This window comes from Solea solea, chromosome 3 (assembly GCF_958295425.1).
Source record: "Solea solea chromosome 3, fSolSol10.1, whole genome shotgun sequence".
Taxonomy (NCBI): Eukaryota; Metazoa; Chordata; class Actinopteri; order Pleuronectiformes; family Soleidae; genus Solea; species Solea solea.
The window spans coordinates 18,323,859-18,344,375 of NC_081136.1; the positions used below are offsets into that span (position 1 = coordinate 18,323,859).

A 20,517-nucleotide genomic window follows, 5' to 3' on the forward strand; every position below is an offset into this window, starting at 1 on the left:
GCTTTCATGATGTTTGAATTTTGTATGGCAATACGACAGCGGTGACATTTGTGCTGCGTCTTTACATTGACTCTGTATGCAATGTGATCACTGGAAATGTCGTGTTGCATTCGGTGGGAACCCATCATATGAAGTAAATAATAACCTAGTCAGAGACATTAGTGATATTCAATATCTACGTAAACTCTCATGATTGACTGGTGGTACACAGTTATATATGTAGTCTCATAACAAAGTACTATACCATCAGATCGCCTGTGCTTGATAAGTTCAATTAATCTTGCTATTAGTTCATGCAGAGTCTTTTCCAACTGACAACTGCTATGTGACCTGCTCACGCTCCCGTGCCAAAGTCCATGGTTGGAGTTGTTGATCCACTGCATGTATGTGATCCATTCCATGCTTGATCTAATTAGTATCACGATTTTTATTATTATTATTATTATTATTTTATTTTTACTGCCAACCCTGTCTTTTTTGCCCTAACCCTAACCTCAGTAACACCTGTGCGTATTCGAGTTGAAAAATACTAGTAAAAACATACCTTTACGTCGTATTCAGGGGTTGGAAAAAAAAACGACCCATAGTTACGTTTCAGGGGTTGGAGGACAGGTTGATAAATCCCATTTGACAAACAACCCTCTGTCTAACAATGTCTAACCCCTCAAACCATTCTAATCTAATCTAAACTGACTATGGTCAAGTATGGGTGTTACCTGGAGCCCGCAAAAGCTGTGCCACATCATCTTGATTTTGAGTGTTTCATTTGTTCCCATGATCAGGGCCCATTCCTGTCTAAGGACCCTCTATTTCCCTTACATGGGATTCAAAAATAGCTGCCACCATACAAAGACTGCTACCTTTACCATTAATAGCACTTCTGTTGTATTAGTTTTACAGTAGCATAGTACTGTTACATTTTTAACTCAAGGCATACTCTGCTGTTTGTGTATGTATACACATAAATACCATGTAGAGGTCATGGTTAATGGTTAATGTTAGTCTCCAGGAAATGAATGGAAGTCAACGTAATGTCTTCTGAAGTCATGGAAACCAGACTGTGTGTGTGATCTTGTATTTGTTCCCTCTGTATGACCTTTTCTGGCACAGCCATTGACCTTGTCAAGACCAGTGGTTAGGTTAGATTTAGGAATATAAGATTTGAATTGTGGTTAAGGTTAACGCTTTGTTTAGGCTGTCCAAATGAAAGTCCATGCAGAGTCATGAGAAGAATATCACACACACAAACACACACACACATACACACACATGTTGGACATTCATGACTTGAGGGGACATTGCATTGACTTACATTCATTTCCTGGACACTTACTCTAACATTAACCACAATTACTACTGGCCTAATCCTAACCCTAACCTCAACCTAACCTTAAAACATATCTTCACCTTAAAATGTAGTCATTTACGTTGTGGGGACTTGATTTTTGTCCCTACAAGGAAGACAAGTCCCCATAATGTGACTGTGTAAACAGTTTTAGGTCCCCACAACATTAGTAATACAAACACACACACACACACACACTTGCTCAGCCTCCATCTGGAAACTGCACAAAGGGAGACACAGATACAAAGCTCTCATTTCTGCTGTCTACTTATCTCTCGTTCTGACTGTTTCATCATACATTTCCCACCTACAGATGTCTGTGCACGTCATACGCATTATCCTGACCCATCCCCCAACTACTGTGACTACTTCCTGTCCAAGCAATGGCTGGTGCACGTTATTTTGCCTTTTTAGGAGTTGTTCTTACAAAATAAAATACACATTTTACATTACGTTTTTGTACTATATTTCAATTTAGTAGTGCAGCCCGTGGCCAAGTGGAAAGGGAACTTGACTTGTAACCGGAAGGTTGCTGGTTCAAATCCCCACCCGGCCAAAAAAAAAAAAAAGGGCTGGGGTACCCCTGAGCAAGGTACCCTGCTCCCCGGGCGCTACTCAGTGTGGCAGCCCACTGCTCTGAATTCTAGGATGGGTCAAATGCAGAGAATAATCAGTCGCTCTGAGACTGAGAATAATTTCCTTAAGGGCATTAATAAAGTATCAACAAAAAAAAAAAAAGTAGTGGTTACTAGCACCTACACTTTGCAGCTAAATACAAAAGTGATGCAGAGGCTCCTTTCATGAACCAGCTGGGCACTACTTCCTTTTGGTGTTTTTTTTCCAATGTCTTTCATTCTGTTAGTTAATAAACAAAGTTTTTATTGTTATGTATAGCTGTAGTAGTCATTCCACACCTGTTGTAATACATTAGATAACAGATAACAGGAAGTAGTCACACTTTAAGAATAAACAATTTTTTTAACCTAAATACGGAAAGAGTCCAAAAGAGAGTCAGACCAAAAAAAGAAAAGAAAGAAAACACAAAGTCAATATACAGTATGTGTTACACTGGCAGAGAGTGTGTGTGTGTTTGAAAACAAAAATACATTTTCACAATTTTTTAAATTTCTTTTGAAAGTTCTGATTTCAGCTTCGTAAAGCTGTAGTACGGAACTTTTACATTTTAAAAAATGACGATTGAGTTCATGCAATGCTGATTTAGACTGTCAGCGCCACATGACTCCCTCTGTGTTTCTCAGTATAGCGGCATTTAGATCTCAGGTCACCCAGGGATATTCCCACTCTGCACACAGGAAGTGACTTTTATTATGTTATGCAACATTGTGCTAGTAAAGTGAGACAATTGTAAACAATTTGTAGTATCAGAAGTTAATTCTACTGCTCAAAAAACCCAGTCGTTGAGTTTGACATGATCTTTTCCCTGCTCTGCTACTCTGCTATAGACACGGATGCTCCCTCAAGTCAGGTCTGTTCAGATGAAGGACGCAGCAAATAAAATAACAATTAATTGTAATTTCTGTTCACAGAGACCAAACAGAGGCAGAAAAACAACAATAACAAAAGCTCACTGGAAGTTACACACTGTAGCTTTAAATGGGAAGATGTTCTGCTTTCTTTGCTCCATCACAGTGAACTGAATAACTTCGTCTTGTGGACAAAACAAAACAGAATATTTGAGGACATTTTAGTTTTTAGTTTGGGAAACACCATTTCTACCATTTGTTGCATTATATGAATCAAATGACTTAACTATTATTAAAGAAAATATACAAGAGACTAGTCACTTCTGAAAATAATCATTAGTTGCAGCCCTGGTTCAGACTTATTAATTATACACATAGATGAAAGTATGAAAGTGTGAGTGAATGGGTGTGAATGGCAAAACTGTAGTGTCAGGCAGCTTTGAGAGGTCATCAAAAATAGAAAAGTGCTGTATAAATACAGACCATTTAACATTTACATGGTCATACACTGTTTAGCTGATGACCTCTGACCTGCCACACTTACAAAAAAAGTTAATCGTTTGGGAACACTTCACAATAAGGTTACATTAATATAATAAGTACTTGTATAAGCATTTACAAACAGTCAATTAATGTTTTAACTAAACATGTATGAATGTTATTGAGGATAATTAGGTTGTTAATGTATATATTATTATTCAAATGTCTAAAGCTACTATTATTGTCAGTAATTTAAAAATGACATTAAAAACGGTGACTTCATAAATGTATGGGAGTAAAAGAATAAGCATTATTAAAGGGATGGGCATTTCTAGCAAAAATGATATTTAAATATTTAGTGGTATTATTTATAGAATATTCTAAACAGCATGTTAATCTAACAGGAGCAGCCTTTAAAGACTCTGGTAAATAAAAACACAGTTGCACCACAAATGAGGTAGTCACTGGAGTAAAAAGATGTTGGTTTTATAAATCATTGAGAAAATATTTGTATCTTTTTAATATTTTACGAATAATCACTGATTGACTTTTTACGATCAAGCAAATAATCAAATACTCATAATTTAGCATTAATTAACAACTATTACCCTTTATTAATGTTTCTTGCTACTCTTATTGTAAAGTGGGAAACATGTTCCACAAATGTTTAGGATCTACTGTATGTGGTAGTTTCAGGCTCACATTATTAATGTTATTGTGTTAACCGACGTTACCAGTGGCTTTATAAACCCTTAGATAATTAACCTGAACAACATTATTAAATGTTTAGACATTATAATCATTTACAGTTAATAAACATTTATAACATTATTATTATTTCCCATACATTGATGAATTTGTGTCCATAAATCGCCATTGACATCCTCCTGTTGATTTACAGTTTCTGTGGTTTACCTTTTTTTTTACCAAACTCTTACTCTTAGAAACATGTAGATCGTCGTGGGGGAAAGTGAGATCTCATGTGTCTCTAATGGCAGGTGTGACGTGCCACATTCGGAGCAGCCCTCTTGTGATCAGATCATGCAGGATGCATGCTAATGCTACCATGAACAGCACCACTGTTGCATTGGCTGACATCTTCCCTCAGCACCATGAACACACTGTAGTTTACTGAGTCTCAATCAAACACACACGCACACACACGCACACACACGCACACACACCATCCTGATGCCCCAAATACAAATGGGAGCACCAAATGTGGATTAATATGCCACTGAAACTAATTCATACAAACTTCATTTGTGACTGTCATCTAATCTGATAGATTTCAATAATGCTGATGTTTGAAAGTTTAAATGTCTGATGTTGCCTTTCATTAATATATATATACATATGTACATATGTATAAAGTCTTTATCTGAAATTGCTCTGTCAAGTGAGCAGTGGGTCTCCATGACCAGGACTGAGAAACCCTGATCGTGCATTGTGTTGAAGAACACCATAATATGCTTAAAAGCACTTAATGTTGCTGACAAACTCTGAACTAAAGTATTTGTTCATTTCAGACTCATAGCAGATTTGATTATGCTCTAAATTTAACTAAATAAAGCAACTTTACATTATTAAACTAAACAACTAAACAAAAAAAAAAGAAGCTCATTAGGGGAATTAGCCTTATGAGAAAACAGAAAACAGTTGGTAACCCTACACCTGGCCGATCTTATTGTCTGAATTAAACATACTGCCTCAGTTAATGCGTTATTCATGACCAAAGAGCTGCATTGTACAGGTGGTGTTCGGAAACCTGTAAGAACTCTTGCTGAAGCGGTTCAGTTAGTACAAGAAAAATAATGCTTCTCTGGAGGGAGTGACTGCTTCATGTGATGACAGGTGATTGACCTTGGAGTTCTTTCAAAGGTAAGGGCCACTTGAGTAGGGATGCACCGAAATGAAAATTGTTGTCGGAAAACTGAAAATCAGAAACTCCGAAAGAAATTATTATGCCAATTCTGTACAATTTTTTTTTAATGGATTAATACTCATGCTTCAAAGAATAAATCAATTAAGAATCTATGAAAATATTTATTTATAGTATCCAACGCAGCCTGGGTCATTTCTCTACGTGCAGCTTTATCCCCACATCCAAATGATGATCTTTATGATGAGGCTCGAGTACAGTCACGATGAAGTGCAGGGGATTCGAGTAGATCTTAGTAAAACGTGTTGACAGACTCTTAAGAGAACACTTCATTGTTTTCACTCCGTGGTCCGTCTCAACCTCTTTGTGTAGAAGACACTTTAGTGCTGCAATTAAGGGAATAACAGATGCATCAGATGAGCTGATCTCTTTAGTTAACTGCTCAAAGGGGGCGTACTGAATTACATATTCTCACAAGATTTCATATCCTTAGGAACCTAGAATGCCGCCTTTTCACCTCGCTTCCATGCCATCAGTGTTGTCCTCATACTCTTTTTTCTTTTCTGGAAAAACCCCTGAAAAAGGCTGTGAGCCAACTAAGACAGGAGACTGGACAACTTGCCGAGTCCAAGTACAGTATGCATGCGGAGGAGAAAAATGACTTATTGGCCTTCTTTGTAGGTGGCGCTGAAGTTCTCTAAGCTAGTGCATATTGAATCAGTTTCCTATTGACATTTACGTCGCAAAAATACAAACAATGAAAGGCGAGATGGATCGTGAGATGGATGGTACCGTGGTTCTGTATGTTCGTATCTGCTGTACTGTACATGTTACTGGTGAAAAGTCCAAATGTAGGTCTTCTCCATAACTTTCACTCTTTATATGTTGTCTCCGTCTTCGTGCGGGTCAAAGACTGGGGAGGAAATTTTGTTTCATGCGCAGAAGTCCGACTACAGTCCGACTAAGTGTAACAAGCAGAGCGTGCTTGTACAATATGTGAAAACAACTTCTATCTAAAGTCTAGACGACACGGCACAATTCAATCTTCTCCTATTCTGCGTGACATGAATTAAAGGGGCCACATAGTTGGTATAGTGGTTATCACTCTTGCCTTTGCAGCAAGAAGACCATGGTTCGAGGCCAGGTCGAAACAAGGGCCTTTCTGCATGGAGTTTGCATGTTCTCTCCGTGTGTGCGTGGGTTTTCTCAGGATCTCCAGCTTCCTCCCACAGTCCAAGAACATGAAATACGGGGATTAGGTAAACTGGACACTCTAAATTGACCGTAGGTGTGAGAGCGAGAGTGAATGGTTGATGATGGTCCAGGGTGTAACCCACCTGTCACCCTATGGCAGCTCCCCCTGCAACCCTCCTGTGGAGGATGAAACGGTAGAAAATGGATTGATGAATTAAAGGGGCCCTCCAATGTCACAGATCACATAAAGAAGGGGGTGTAGTCTGGGGTGTAGCATGCTTGAACTAAATGCAACGACACCTCACTGTTCCCTTATCCCTCCCCAGCACCTATAGGATGAGACGGCCCCTATTATGGGGAAAACTGGCCTAAATACAGCGACAGCTCTTAACAAACAACAACATATGTATTACAGTGAAATATTAAACAAAATAATTGAAATAAAATACAATTAAAAAAAGTATTGAAACTGTAGTGTCACAGCATTTATTTAACATTCAAGAAAGAAACTAAACGTCACAAAGACCTTAGAGTAAACAAAATATTAAACAGTGTAATGTTACTCTCTTGTCCGTAATAAAAGTCCCTTTGTGTGGCCACAGTCCATTATTCACGCCTGACATTACTACAGTTCAATGTCGGTTCACAGTGTAGTTTTTTGTGTGGTCACAGCATCAGCAACATTACTTACTCAGGACCTCCTGTGGAGGGATGGAGCTGCATATAGTGACGAGTGAGATAAAATAGGATTCAGAGATTTTATTCATAAGAAAACAATCTATATTGTATCTTAAATTCAAGCCCCAAATGTGTGTCTTAGCAGTTTCACAAACAGTGACTGCTCCTGAGTCTCCATAACAAACATCATTCTTTATTGATACTTTTTTGGAAAATGACTTAAAATTCAATACCAAAGCTTGGTGAATAATGAACGAGGTGCAGCAGTATTACATGCTACACGGATTTATTTTGTTTAAACATTTCTGTGGCTTTTCATTGACATTTGTCAATTAGATTAAGGGATATATTTTTTTTTGTGACTTCATTGCAGCAGCAAGGACTCATCACACTTTGACCTATAAAAGTGCTGCAGAATCAGAGCAAGTATTGGCTGGCCTGCTTCTTTCAACATCATAGACATTGATTTTTAGATGCTGCATGAAGGTCATTTTTATTAAGATTTAAATATAATTTACAGCATGTTGTTAAATCTAAACCTTGGTAAGAAAATAAAATATTACGTTATTGTATGGCCAGGTTTACTGGAATCTATTTGGGAAGTTTTGGCAGCCATTTTGTGCTACTAACAACACAGACATTTGTTAGGATTTTAAGTGAACACCTTAACTCTTATTTTTTTTTCTCAAAAAAGACGCGTCAATTTTGTTCTATTTTAGACTAAAAAACAAAATCAAAAACTTTTACGGAAATATCATGTGGTAGATTACTCAGAGGAGAGAGAGAGTCTTTTTTAATTGCAGTAAATCCAGTAAATTTCAGTAATAATTCCAGTAAATCCACTTAATAATAATAATACTAATAATAATAATACTAATAATAATAATCCAAAAGCTGCTGTTAACTAATTTGTTTTTGGATTTGTTCCAATTTTAAAATAATCATATTATAAATTCTCATCCTTGCATTAGAATGTCATACACAGTCTGTGTGCTGTCACAGAATGACAGTACAGAGTCTGTTTTGTGTGCGAAAGGTCATTGCATAAATCAACTAATACTGTGAATATTGATTTTAAAACAAATCAAATTACAATATTTGTCACAAAAATTGCAATTGGACATTTTTTCTGAAATTGTTGAGACCTAAAATCATCAAAGAGTTGGTGCTAATCTTTGAAGTTAAGCAGTTATGCATACCAACATATTTTATGTCAGCTTTGTACAGCTTAGAGTCCAGTGTTCGTTAATTAAATAAAAGTTTGACTTATATTAAGTTTGACACTATATTTTGGCTTATGCCCCGTCCATTAACATGGAGGCTGTCATGTCATCTGTGACCAGTATTAAACCAGTAATGCATTCAATAGCATGACATATCAAGACATTGGTAATCTTCTTAACAGAATAACCCTCCAGTTATTCACAACAGTGCAGAGTAGTTTTGCATATTCAAAACCAAACAGTGTTGGTCACAATGTTGTACAACCCTATTTACACGACAACAAGCACAGAGTGATGATTAACATATTTACCAACTAATCATTTTCTGGTGCCTGTGTGTCACTGGTTTGTTTCATGTATAGGCCGGGCTGCGTTGGATAAATGACATGGAGCCTGCTATCGCACAACAGGGTGATATGCTTATGTGTTTGCGTCAGCATGGAGTCCACTGGCATGAAGCACTGGAGCCAAGGATCTTCCCTGGAGACATGAATGATTTTGATGTCCATGTTCTCATCACTTGACCAACAGGAAAATCTTCCCGAAGACATGGTGTGTTCCTTTGAGTTTTGTATTATTCTGGTGCTCAAGAGACCTCTTATTGTCATGATGATGGTCTTATTTATTTGTGCTGTGTGGAGATTAGTGGTGGCAGTATACTCCAAATCAATCAGAGTTGGCATGTTCTTCTTCTTCTTCTTCTGACAGGCTGTACACTGAGAGGTGTAATGCTGCCCTCCACAGTTAATTGAGGCTTAACATGTGAGGCATGGATGTCACATTTGGCTTTGATTTTGATAATTTTGAATGGGTTAAACAGTCTTTAAAAGTGTTTAATTCCTTAAATGCTTCCCTTGCCATTGAAGATTTTCTCACAATTTGTAGCGCAGTTTTAATATTACTAAAAATCAACTGTAGACCTTCAGGCCTTTGCACAATAACGGTGACGCAAATAAAAAGCACACAATTGTGAAAATTGCAAATAATTCCTTTGTGAATTTCACCATGGCCCCCTATACACAATAAGTGCAAGTTAACAACAGCTTTTAGTCAAAAGCAAAGCATTAATTCTTTGCTTGGAGGAGGAAAAAGTTATAACGCTTCAAAAAAGTTTGCGGGCAATTACGAAAACATTAGCATTCCATTAAAGTCTCTGCTTAAACCAAACATGGTACGTATATGTTTGGTTTCCATTAGGAATAGTACAAACATAACCAGTCCCAACTGTTCCATTCTATGGAACCCTTCCATTGGGGTACCAGAGTAAGCTCCACCCATGACAGTCATCTGATTGGGCTGCCAAAAAACATCACTCTCTTGTAATCAAATATCTCATGGAAGTCGAGGCAAACTCCCACAGTCTCTTACAAAGCGTGACTTTTTGACACAAACAGCCACAAAAGGTAGGGAAAAAAGAGCTGCTGGATGTCCTCCATTGTTGTCTGTTGTGTTGTGTTTCAGTCATCAGGCCCTGCCCACACCCCGCCTACCAACGTAATTTAAGGTCCTTGCAGCATTTCTGAACCATTGACGAAGAATGAAAAAGTGGGGGTTTATTCATATTTGCTAATGTGTCAAGTGCAGTGAATTGTAGGATTAGATGTCGTCCCAACATTTTTAATGTTTATTCTGAATAAACAGAAATAACCATGACTAATTATCTAATTGAAAAAAAGAATCCACTACCAATCGTCAGCTGGACAACATAAACAACTTCCATTTCAACATAGCAAAGATTATTTATTTATTATGATAGCACACAAACAAAGAAGGAGTTTGACATCTGTACTCTGCTATAGAGGTTTACATAGTATTATTTGTCACAGGTTTTCATCTAAAGCTGAATTAGGTATGTCACATTCTTTTGTATATATATATATGGACAGTTATTAAACTAACTAAATTGTTCGTCATCCGAAACTTAATAAATGCTCCCATCACTAAAACTGTAATTTCTGCATCTAAAGGTTAATTTGACAAAGTAACATTATATTTATTTTATATATTATATTTTATTAATATATAAAATAAATTAATATTTATTTTATATATTAAAATAAATATTAGATTATAAAACTGTTACATTTGATCAGCTAGAGGAAGAAAAAGTATATGCACGGCACTGATTTATATTAGTTGGTATCAGCAAAAACTCTTATTTGAAATATGAATTAATATTTATTCATTTACTAATATGATACTTTAATATTTGGCACTTAATCACGTTAGTAGACAGGCAGGAAAATGAAGTTTGTGTTGTTTTGTAAAGCAATCACTTCCCCATGCCAGTGTCCATTGTCAGAAAGAAGAATTATGTTATTGTGTGAAATCAGTGATTAAAATGTCCTGTTTGGATCTGCCCACTTGACAAAAACAGCTACTGTGTCCCAGGAGCATTATCACTTCATTACATCAGTGCATCAACACACCACCAGCTACAGTATATAGTTTATATTGTAATAAGGCACCTTTATTACGTAAACATTTGTACCGTATTGTTGTATATGATCAAATATGGCCCTACCAGATATAGGTTAGAAAAAAAGTGTCTCACTAAAAGGCCTTTAGTGATCTGGTATCATTCTTGCCTCAGTCGAAACCCCTTCACTCCAAAGCTCCTCCATGTGGCCAGACCCCAACACAGAGAGAGTGCTGGCATGTGCTCACAGTAGCGTATTTAAAGGCTCCTCAACAGTCTATACAACCATGCCAAATTCCACTTTGTTTGGAGTTTACTGCCAGATAAAGAGAGGGAGAGAATTTGAGTGTGTTGGGTAAGAATGAATCAATGTGTGTGTGTGTGCGTGTGTGTGTGTGTGTGTGTGTGTGTGTGAGTGAGAGCGAGAGAGACGGTCACACAAATACAAAACACAGGGCTGGACTGTCCAGCCAAGCCTGACAGCTCATCTAAGCATGATGGAAAAATACCAGTGTCCACAAAGTGCACGTGTGTGTGTCTGCTGTGCCCAGACAGTGTTTTCATTACAAATACCCTTACAGCTCACATGGCTGATTGATAGATCATTGGAACATGTCTAGCATTTCTGTGTTAGCTTCTAAAAACCCTGTACACTCACTCACTCCCTCATGAGAGATAGCTTAGACAAACGTATCTTTTTAAATTCAGGTTTTCAAGAAGAAGCACTGATTTGTATTATTATCATTATTTTGCTTCCCTGTGAGCAGTGCAGCTAGAGAGAGTGCATCAGACAAGATTCAGCCATCACTTTGAGATGCTTTTCTCAGGCAAGACTGATACAGTAGATGTGCTTCTGTTTGATTCTACACCCTAAACATATATTTGTGGCTCGGAGAAGATGTTGGAATAGAATGTTGGGTCAGGTATGGCAAACCAAACCAAAGTGGACCCTTATTTTAGTAGGAATGGATGCATGGGTGGAAGCTGTGCAAAACTCCCTTAAGACATGGAATGGAGAGGCTTTCAAACTGTACTTTCTCCTGTGTATTTACGGTCTGCCTATGAAAAGACCGCCACAACATGATCACATTCATGCTGCGTTCTGTTTACATTGGAACTCGGAAGTTGGAGATGCTCTGAGTGTCCCGAGTTTATGGGGAGAAATTACGACTAGAAATTAAACGCAGCATCATTACATCATTCATGTTGATTACGACATCCACAATCTCAATAAGTAATGTGATTTTATCTGCAGTCTGCAACAGTGTACAATTGTAACGTGTTATACTAGAGACACATAATAATAATCGCCAAAAGACAAGGTCAGTCTGTTGGCTGTAAAATGCTTTGCAGCAGCACTCTAATGCCTGGATAATAGTTTCTGCATTCCATGTCCACAGAGATCCACAACAAATGACTGTGGTTCCAGTCACACAAAAATGAGGGTCTGAGTTAGTCTAGCGTTTCCGACATGTGTACTCAAACTCACATTCCATTCCATTAGCAGTGATTTCTCACGAGGAGTTTACCTTCGGATTGTATATCCTTGTATTCTTTGAGCCCTGAGTTGTATGTGTGTTGTATTTGTGGATTTTCCTCAAACAAATGTCCATTTCTCTCTTCTTTATTGTGTAAATTTGACTTTAACAAGAGTCCCGCCAAGTGGACTGGAAACTGTGCTACAGGAAGCATTCACAGTCAGTGCATAATGGTCTGCACGTTCAGAAAATGTGGAGGTGCTCGTGTTGGTCCGAAAAGGGATCTCTGCAGACGTGGTTGCGCTTACGGCCTGTACATGTGTTTGATGTGTTTGCAAATCACAGGTGAAAGGTGTGCGTTGATTTGTACAGGATATTAGATCTACCAGTGTATGCCATCTTCAAACCCGTCCATTATTTTGTCACTTGTTATTATATAATTCCAATTTCCTCTGTGGCTTCTGAGCGTCTGTCTCTCTGTGATGTTTATGGCTTGAGGAGAAACAGGAGTCCCACTTCTATAAATGTTGTTTTGGTAGGTTTTTATTGATTGGGTTTTTGGTTTTGGGTGAGAGTTTAGAGAACTTTCAAGACCCATATCCACTTTTTGTTTGAAAAAATTAAATCAGCAAAAATGCAATATTAAACATCTGATTAAATTCAAATAACAAACGTATTTGGAGGTTCTCAGTCATCCAGGTCATAGTCATTTTCAGGAGTTAGCTGTAGGCAACTGGACTTAAGACATTTCACCTCTCATCCAAAAACTGGTAGAAAATAGAGGTATTTGGGAGCCGTACACACAAACAAATTTAAGGGAATCTGCAAAAATGTTGCATAGTTTTGGCTTTATATCCACACAGAACAGGCATTTTAGGTGCCCAAATCTTTTTTTGGGAAAATGGGTCCCACAGTCGGAAAATGTCATAACACCATCGTTGTGTTTTTGTATAGAGAGTCAATAGCCCCACCCCTCTGTTGCTCTTGCATTTGCTGTTGCTATCTTTGTCATCATTGTATTCTTTTTGTGTTTGAAGATTGTTTGGTTTTTAAACTGTATGCTAACTTTCATTTTCTTTCCTGAGTTGCCCTGACTTGGTTCATTCCATCTCCGTTTCTGTTATTGTACACAATGTAATACTTTGTAATACTCAAATAAAGCTTTATTGAAAAATCCCTCTTTTTTTGGCGTTTTTCTGTGGCAGCGTTACAGCGCCACGTACAGCCCTGGAATATGTACTACAGCAGAAATCCTTTCTAGAGCAAAGAAGAAAAATATTGAGTTTCTGAGTGTTCTTTGTCCTTTTTATGTTGGTGGACCACTAACTCATGTCTACATGTCCTGTCCATTTACATTATTACATTTTCTTTTTGTTTGTCTTTTCTTGGATGGCGACATAAAGAAAGGTGTCTTGGTTCAGATTACTGACATTTAATGTCACTTAATCCTGACTGGGCTCCTTCTGGGATTGCACTGACTTTACCTTGCATTGCGTTACATGAGAGATTACAGGTCACAGAATTTCCATTTGCTGTTTCCCCGTATAAACAGCTCTATGTTTATTTTTAGTCTATATTTTGATGATATTATGATAATTATTTACTGTATATTAAAGTACAGTTGAAATTTCCCTCTGCCTTTCAAGCTTAACTGCCCCCACTTGATTGTGAAGCCTTTCAAAATAACGCCTCCTCCTGAGTCTTTGTGACCATCTGTTATTTTAACCCCTTCCGTTTCATGAATCCTCTTTGTACAAAACCATTATTGATCCCCAACAGTGCATATGTGGGCCACATAGAGCAGGGTCAATAATAAAGGTCAAAGGTCTTTTTGTCGAGGGACCAACTGATGGTGTCCAGAGAGAGACAGGCATCACACAAAAGCTGAGTGCAGAACAGGGACACTTGTTTGAAGACGCACATTGTACACATTTTGGACAGAGACGACAGATGGATTGAAAGAGGAGTGAAGGAAAGCATCTAAGTCAAAATGTATCTTTTATATCTTTGTCGTCTTCTTCTTCTTGTATTTAGAGATAGTTTGGTCTATTCACTTTATGATAACTTCTATTTTCTTTCCTTATGCTGCAAATATCAGGCCAGTTTTCAAGTAACTGAGTCATGACCAACACATTTCCAGTGTCACACGTCATTATGAACGTTGGGAATGCTGAACAATAATTGCATAAGAACTTAACCACCTCACATTCACAGAACCATATTTTATTCATGATAATACACTGTGTAATTATACAAGGCCCCTTTCAGACTTTGGTTAAATGTCTTTGTAAAGTGCTTTTAATACTGGCACATAAATATTTATGTTTTGGTTATTTTTGCACACACACAAATGAGCGATAGTGCATTTGACCTGGTCTGAACCTGTGCTCTTCGTGGGGAGCAATAGTGGATTGGGTGCCTTGCTCACCCCAGTCCTTGACCGGTCCTGGGATTAAAACTGGTGACCTTCCTTATATTGCTTTCCTCTTGGCCATGAGCTGCCCATGACACATGTGGCAATGACCGTAATGCTAATGGACTTTTAACAGGAATGGTGCAGCAGCGGCATATTTTGGGGGGCTGACTTTTGAGCTGGTTTTGTAACGCAGACCTGGAGAACCTGGTGAATGTGGAAGCCTGTGCGACTCACAATTGCAGTGCCCATGTTTATTGGAAATAAAATATGATGCTAAAGATGATGAAGATATATTCACTAAAAGGTCCAGTGTGTAAAAATAAGTGCCATCTAATGGTGTGACTGCCACACATGTCAGGGAACTATGGTGGCCTTCATTTACCAAAAAGGATGTCTGCTTCTTTGCTTGCATACATTGTATTGCAACATAATTCAAACTAAACTCTTCACAGCAAGTGTATTTAAGAACCCTCAGCCCATCTCATCTGGCAAGTACGTCACGTATGTTTATCCGAATGAACATGGTGGGCTTCAGGATCTTTCTGCATCACATCTTGTGTGTTTAATTTGATGACTTCTTCAGCTGAATGCCCAAGCTTGTAGTGTGGATTGGGTATGACAGAGTATTAGTGTACAGATTACCGGGGTTAAAGGTTGTGGATTTACAGGATTTATGGGAAAAGACGGGGATCAAAATATGAGCCAGTCTTCCACTTCCTGTGTCTGTTGTCATTTATCTGTGTTGTCATTTCTCTCTCGCTCTCTCTGTCTCTCTCTCTGTCTGTCTCTCTCTCTGTCTCTCTCTCTCTGTCTGTCTCTCTCTGTCTCTCTCTCTGTGCCTCTCATGTGTGATTGGTTCTTCTGTGGTCGCAGCTTTGAGACCTTGATTGTGTTTCCGTTGACTCACAGAGAGGGTGATGATGTATTGTCCCCGTGTGGCACACATCACATGGCACAGACTTTATTTCTGGTCACATGGCAGCAGCAGCAGCAGCAGCAGCAGCAGCAGCAGCAGCAGCATTAATCTCATCACCCTTTGTCCTGCCTCTTTTTCATCCCTTTGCTAATCCCATATCTTGTGTTTTGTGTTTTTCTTTTTCACTACCAAATACATGCTGGCATTTATTTCTGAAGTCAACAGATACTTAATGCTAAGGGACTGTTATTTGGACACTCTAAATTGACACCAGTCCCAAGCCTGGATAAATGGGAGGGTTGCATCAGGAAGGACAAAAAGACATAAAAGAAATCTCTGCCAAATCAAATATGGAGGTCATCTGCTGTGGCGACCCATAGAGAGAGGGAGCGGCTGAAAAAAAAAATCTTATTATATATCTCTATATCTACATTACACATTCATTCGGTCCTCCTTTTTAACACAGTGGTCATGTTTCCTTTTTTCCATATTAAAAGTCATTCATTAGTTGCTGTTGTCCTCTCTGTATAAAAGATGCAGCAGATTCGCTTCCATTTCAGATGTATCTGAATTATTTAAACCTGACTTAACCCAGCTGCACCTCCTAATTCTGACTTGGCCTACATGAGGTGCTACGATGGACTGATGTGACAAAAAGAACCCTAGATTTCTCTGTAATCCTGGATTTCTTAATTTTGCTGTGAACAATACTCAAATATTTCAATACTATCATCTGTCGTCCACAATTCCCCAGCACTTTAGAGCTGTTATATGAATAGTTTGTAAAGTGATGTCTATCAACTTACAAATATACATTAGTGGTTTTACAATAGCATTAATAACAGTCTTCACTGTGACCATGTCAATATCGTTCCAGTCTGTACTGGTTAGGGTTAGGGTTATTCTTCCACTGCTCTTAAAAACATTGTTTCTCTCAGCATGATCTGCAGCATCTCTTTCTGTCCCTTATGTTCCTTATTTATTGCCTTTGCCAGTTTTGGTCCAACATTTACAAAAAATACATTGAATCCATTGGGTATTTCATTCGTGTTTTTAATTCAATTTGTATTATCTATAAAATACTGAGGATAGTTATTGTTTCACATTCCATTTTGAATTATACTATTTAAAACATTGCATATACCTTTTGTGTTATTTCTATTGTAGTCTAATGTATTATTAAAATATTCTTTCTTACAAGTTTTCATTGTATTAGTAAGCTTATTTTTATATTTTTTACATTTGTGTTCCGCTTCAATTGTTCTTTTCTTAATGACTTCTCTACATTGGGTATTCTTTGTTTACAGGTTTTTAATATCTTTACAGATGTTTCATTTTCTTCGTATATGGTATTCCAATTTTGCTTGAATTGTTCATTTTTGAAAATATTCTGCATCTTCTCTGTCATCCAGCTCTGAGACCAAATAATCCACATTAACCTCTCCTCCTTTGTATCTCATCAGTTGATTCAAAATGAAGATTGATGCCAGCCTGACTATGCCCCAGCTCCCCGAGACCCTGTCCCAGGCTGGCCTACAGTTCACTGTGGCCACTGAGGAGGACTTTGATGACATCATGGCTATGAGTCAGGACATCTACGGAGGCCTTGACTACTTGCCCACCAGATACACCAGCTGGCTGCAGGAGACTAACCGTATAGTCATACTGGCTCGCAAACATGGGAAAGTGGTAAGTATGAAAAATATTCCTATGTTTTTAGGAAAAGTCAGAACTCTAAGATTCTGGAAGCAAAGTCAGAACTCAGTTTAATAAACTGAGAATTGTTATGTACTTGGATAAAAGGTAAATGGTTTGTATTTATACAGAGCTTCTCTAGTCTTCATGACCTGCTTTACACTACTGTTTTGCCATTCACCCGTTCACTCACACATTCATACAGTGCATCTATGTGACAGAAAAAAACAAAATGAGTTCAGTCAAAATGTTGTTGCTGCTTTTTGTTTTTGATAACATTTTGTCTGTGCTTAGTTACACGTTATGTAATGTTTAAGGTTTATGGATTGCATTGGATTTGAAGTTTGAAGCCATGATCACTTGCATTTATTTATTTCAGTATTAGACCGAGAGTTTACTTGGTCTTTCAGCAGTAGTAGTGTCGTAGAAACAGCTTAAATATAAGCCATTATAAATACAGCCATTTAAAGTTAAGTTAAGTTAAACAGAGCTCTGAAAATCACATGAGTCAGTTTGCCCACAGTGCCATTTGTAAGCTTAAAGAGTTCAATGCACACTTTAAATCCACAGAGATCAAGCAATACATTGCACAACTTGACAGACTGTATATAACTGATTGCTCGGTGCTGTGGCTCCTTTTGGCACCGAGGGCAGTGGTTCAATTCCAAACTCTTTCAGATGTCTGAGCTTTTCACTCTGGCTCACAGCATTAGCTGAGCCGTTATTCTGGCTGCTTACTTCAGTCATCACACATCTCCTGTCCGTCTCTCTCTCTGTCTCTGTCTCTGTCTCTAGCTCTCTGATAAGATAAGATAAATTAAGATGATCCTTTATTTGTTTCACTCGAAGAAAAAGTGCAGTGTTACAGCAGCAGGGTAAAATAGTAGGCCTGTAGTATTACCATGAAATAGAAACATACAGAATGTTAAACATCAAAAAACTGTAAAATCAAAAATTATAAAACATACAATGATATATACCTTACTATATAAACAGTAGAACGTTACTTTAAAACTAAAACATAAAATACATTATAAATTACTGCATTTAAAAAGTAACTCAATCCGACAAACATTGTTTTTGTAGCAACTTTCATCCAATGTGTAAACTTCTAAAAGTTCTAGAAAGGTCCGTCATTTGTGTCTCGTGGCTTCCTCTCAATCCTCGACAGATTGCCCTGGAGTCGGTGTGTGTGATCGACGATGGGGACACCATGTTGGTGGAGGGTCTGCGTGTTGCCCCTCAGGAAAGAGGCAAAGGCGTGGCCGGGGTTCTGCTGCGTTTCTGCAACGAGCTGGTCAAGTTCAAGTACCCAGAGGTCAAAGTGTGTCGCCTGACCCGTGATGATCAGCTCGGGCCAAAGGACTTCCAGAAGTATCGCCTCATAACCAAGCAGGTGGGAAACACCACATCATAATAAGACACAGATCTTTGTTGTGATCTTTTTCCTTGTTTTCAGTCACTGTTGTAGTTCTTCATCAGCCTGACTTTCTCCAACAGGGTATTCTGCTCGTGCGCTTCAGAGCTGAAGACCTGAAACTCCGTCTGTCTGAGCTTGGTGTGGTTGGCGATATCCAGTCCTCTTTGCCCACCTCCTCCCCTAAATGTCCCCCGGTGCGTCTGGACCACACAGCTATCCACCGGCTGTATCTGACCACTGACCTGATGCAGGGTGTGCTTCCTAATTCTACCATTATTCAAGACTGGCAGCCATTCAAACCCTTGCCCAGTAACATGGCCATTCTACTGAAGAAGGACATCGACTGGATGGTGGATGATGTGTCCAACCCTGCTGTGGCCAGTCTCTGCACCTTCCCTTTCAGGGTGCCCATCGGTGATGACTGGTAATTGTCCTTTCTTTAATTGACTTTTAAAGGGTTAGTGTGGTTGCATGAGGTATAGAGACATTCACTTATACTGCGCTGTGTGTGTTCCACCAGCACGCTACCTGCACTGAGAACCAGCTTGAGACACAGATGCTAATAATTCAACCATAGGTTCACCTAGACATGCTTTAATCTTATCTAATCTCACCTTTAAACAGCCTTTACTAACACAAAACTGAAGTTTGTGCTGCTTTTTAAACTGCTCACTCCCCACATCTCAGTCCACAGAGAAAATCTGAGTTTAAATCCCTGGAAAAGTAGACAGAGGGTTAGGGTTAGGGTAACGTAAAAGAGGATAATCATAGATAATAGAGATGCAATCGTCACGATCAGACGATGCGTGAGATTTTTATTGCTTTACCTCAATAGGCTGTGTTCCTTGGCACGGCATGCAAACCCACATCTGCTGCATATATTATCAGACCCGCTGCCAGAGTCAAACTCGTGGATGGGTGACATGTAAACAAAGTAATGAAACACATGTACTCCCACAATTAAAAGTTGAGTAAAGCTGATTCTTTGATTGCAATAAGCACAGTGTGCGCTGCTGAATGCATCAACATGTTGTGCAATGTCCATTTTTGCTATCACCGGGAGGAAGGTCACTTTCTCTGAGCTTGTTGACATGGAACTATCAGCCCAAGGTTCTCAGATTTATCAGTTAAGCTCCAGTAGAGACTTAACTGTTTCCAGCTTCCAGGTCTGATGCTCTCACTGAAACACACACACACACTCACACACACACACACAGTTCTCTATGAACAATTCCAACAACAATCTATCTTTATTTTCTTTACCGACGGCAGCTAAACAAACACTTTTTCAGTCCATAAACGTTCATAAATCTTCCAATCTTCCTTTAATTGCCTATTACTGTCAGGAAACACACAGGAGTACCCTCTTCATTTCCTGCCAATCACAAGGCCCTCAGATTGACAGGCTTCTAGCATCACTGACTGTCAAGACACATTCAATGACCTCCAGGAAATCTCATTGACAATGCAAACTTCATTCTTTATTCACTTAATATGATACAGATATTAAAATATATATTTACCATTTACCGTCATTAAATATCCATGGAAATAGTCCTGGAATTCCCAGGAATCCTGCTTCCCATGAATAAACCCTAGTGAGGACACAAGAGCTGCTGGTCTACTGCTGCTTTGTTTGTGAAGTTTGTGTCACTGAGGTTAATCTGAACAAAGAACTTCAAACACCAAGGTCACAAAACACCACATTTGAACTTACAGATGTGGGCAGCAGTGGATCCACAACTCCTGTGTGCCGTTATGTAAAATCATTGATTTTCTCTATGGACCTTAATGCAGGAAAGTGAGTGATTTACAAACTTCAGTTTCCATCTGGAAAAGGCTGTCTAATATTGAGATAAAGAGACATATGCATTTTAAAGACATTAT

At 38.4% G+C, this 20,517-nt stretch overlaps 1 protein-coding gene across 2 annotated transcripts in view; it reads left to right on the plus strand.

Annotated features, from left to right (window-relative positions):
• The window catches only part of nat16 (N-acetyltransferase 16), a 47,818-nt gene that overhangs the window by 12,806 nt on the left and 14,495 nt on the right, over positions 1 to 20,517 (plus strand). The window contains exons 2-5 of one of the 2 annotated variants that reach the window (XM_058625998.1): positions 8,649 to 8,838; positions 16,979 to 17,204; positions 18,382 to 18,606; positions 18,711 to 19,054. In XM_058625998.1, the coding sequence (XP_058481981.1) occupies positions 16,989 to 17,204; positions 18,382 to 18,606; positions 18,711 to 19,054 (785 nt within the window). In that variant the 5' untranslated portion in view covers positions 8,649 to 8,838; positions 16,979 to 16,988. The remainder of the gene's footprint in view (positions 1 to 8,648; positions 8,839 to 16,978; positions 17,205 to 18,381; positions 18,607 to 18,710; positions 19,055 to 20,517) is intronic. The other variant, XM_058625997.1, reaches the window with a different exon arrangement.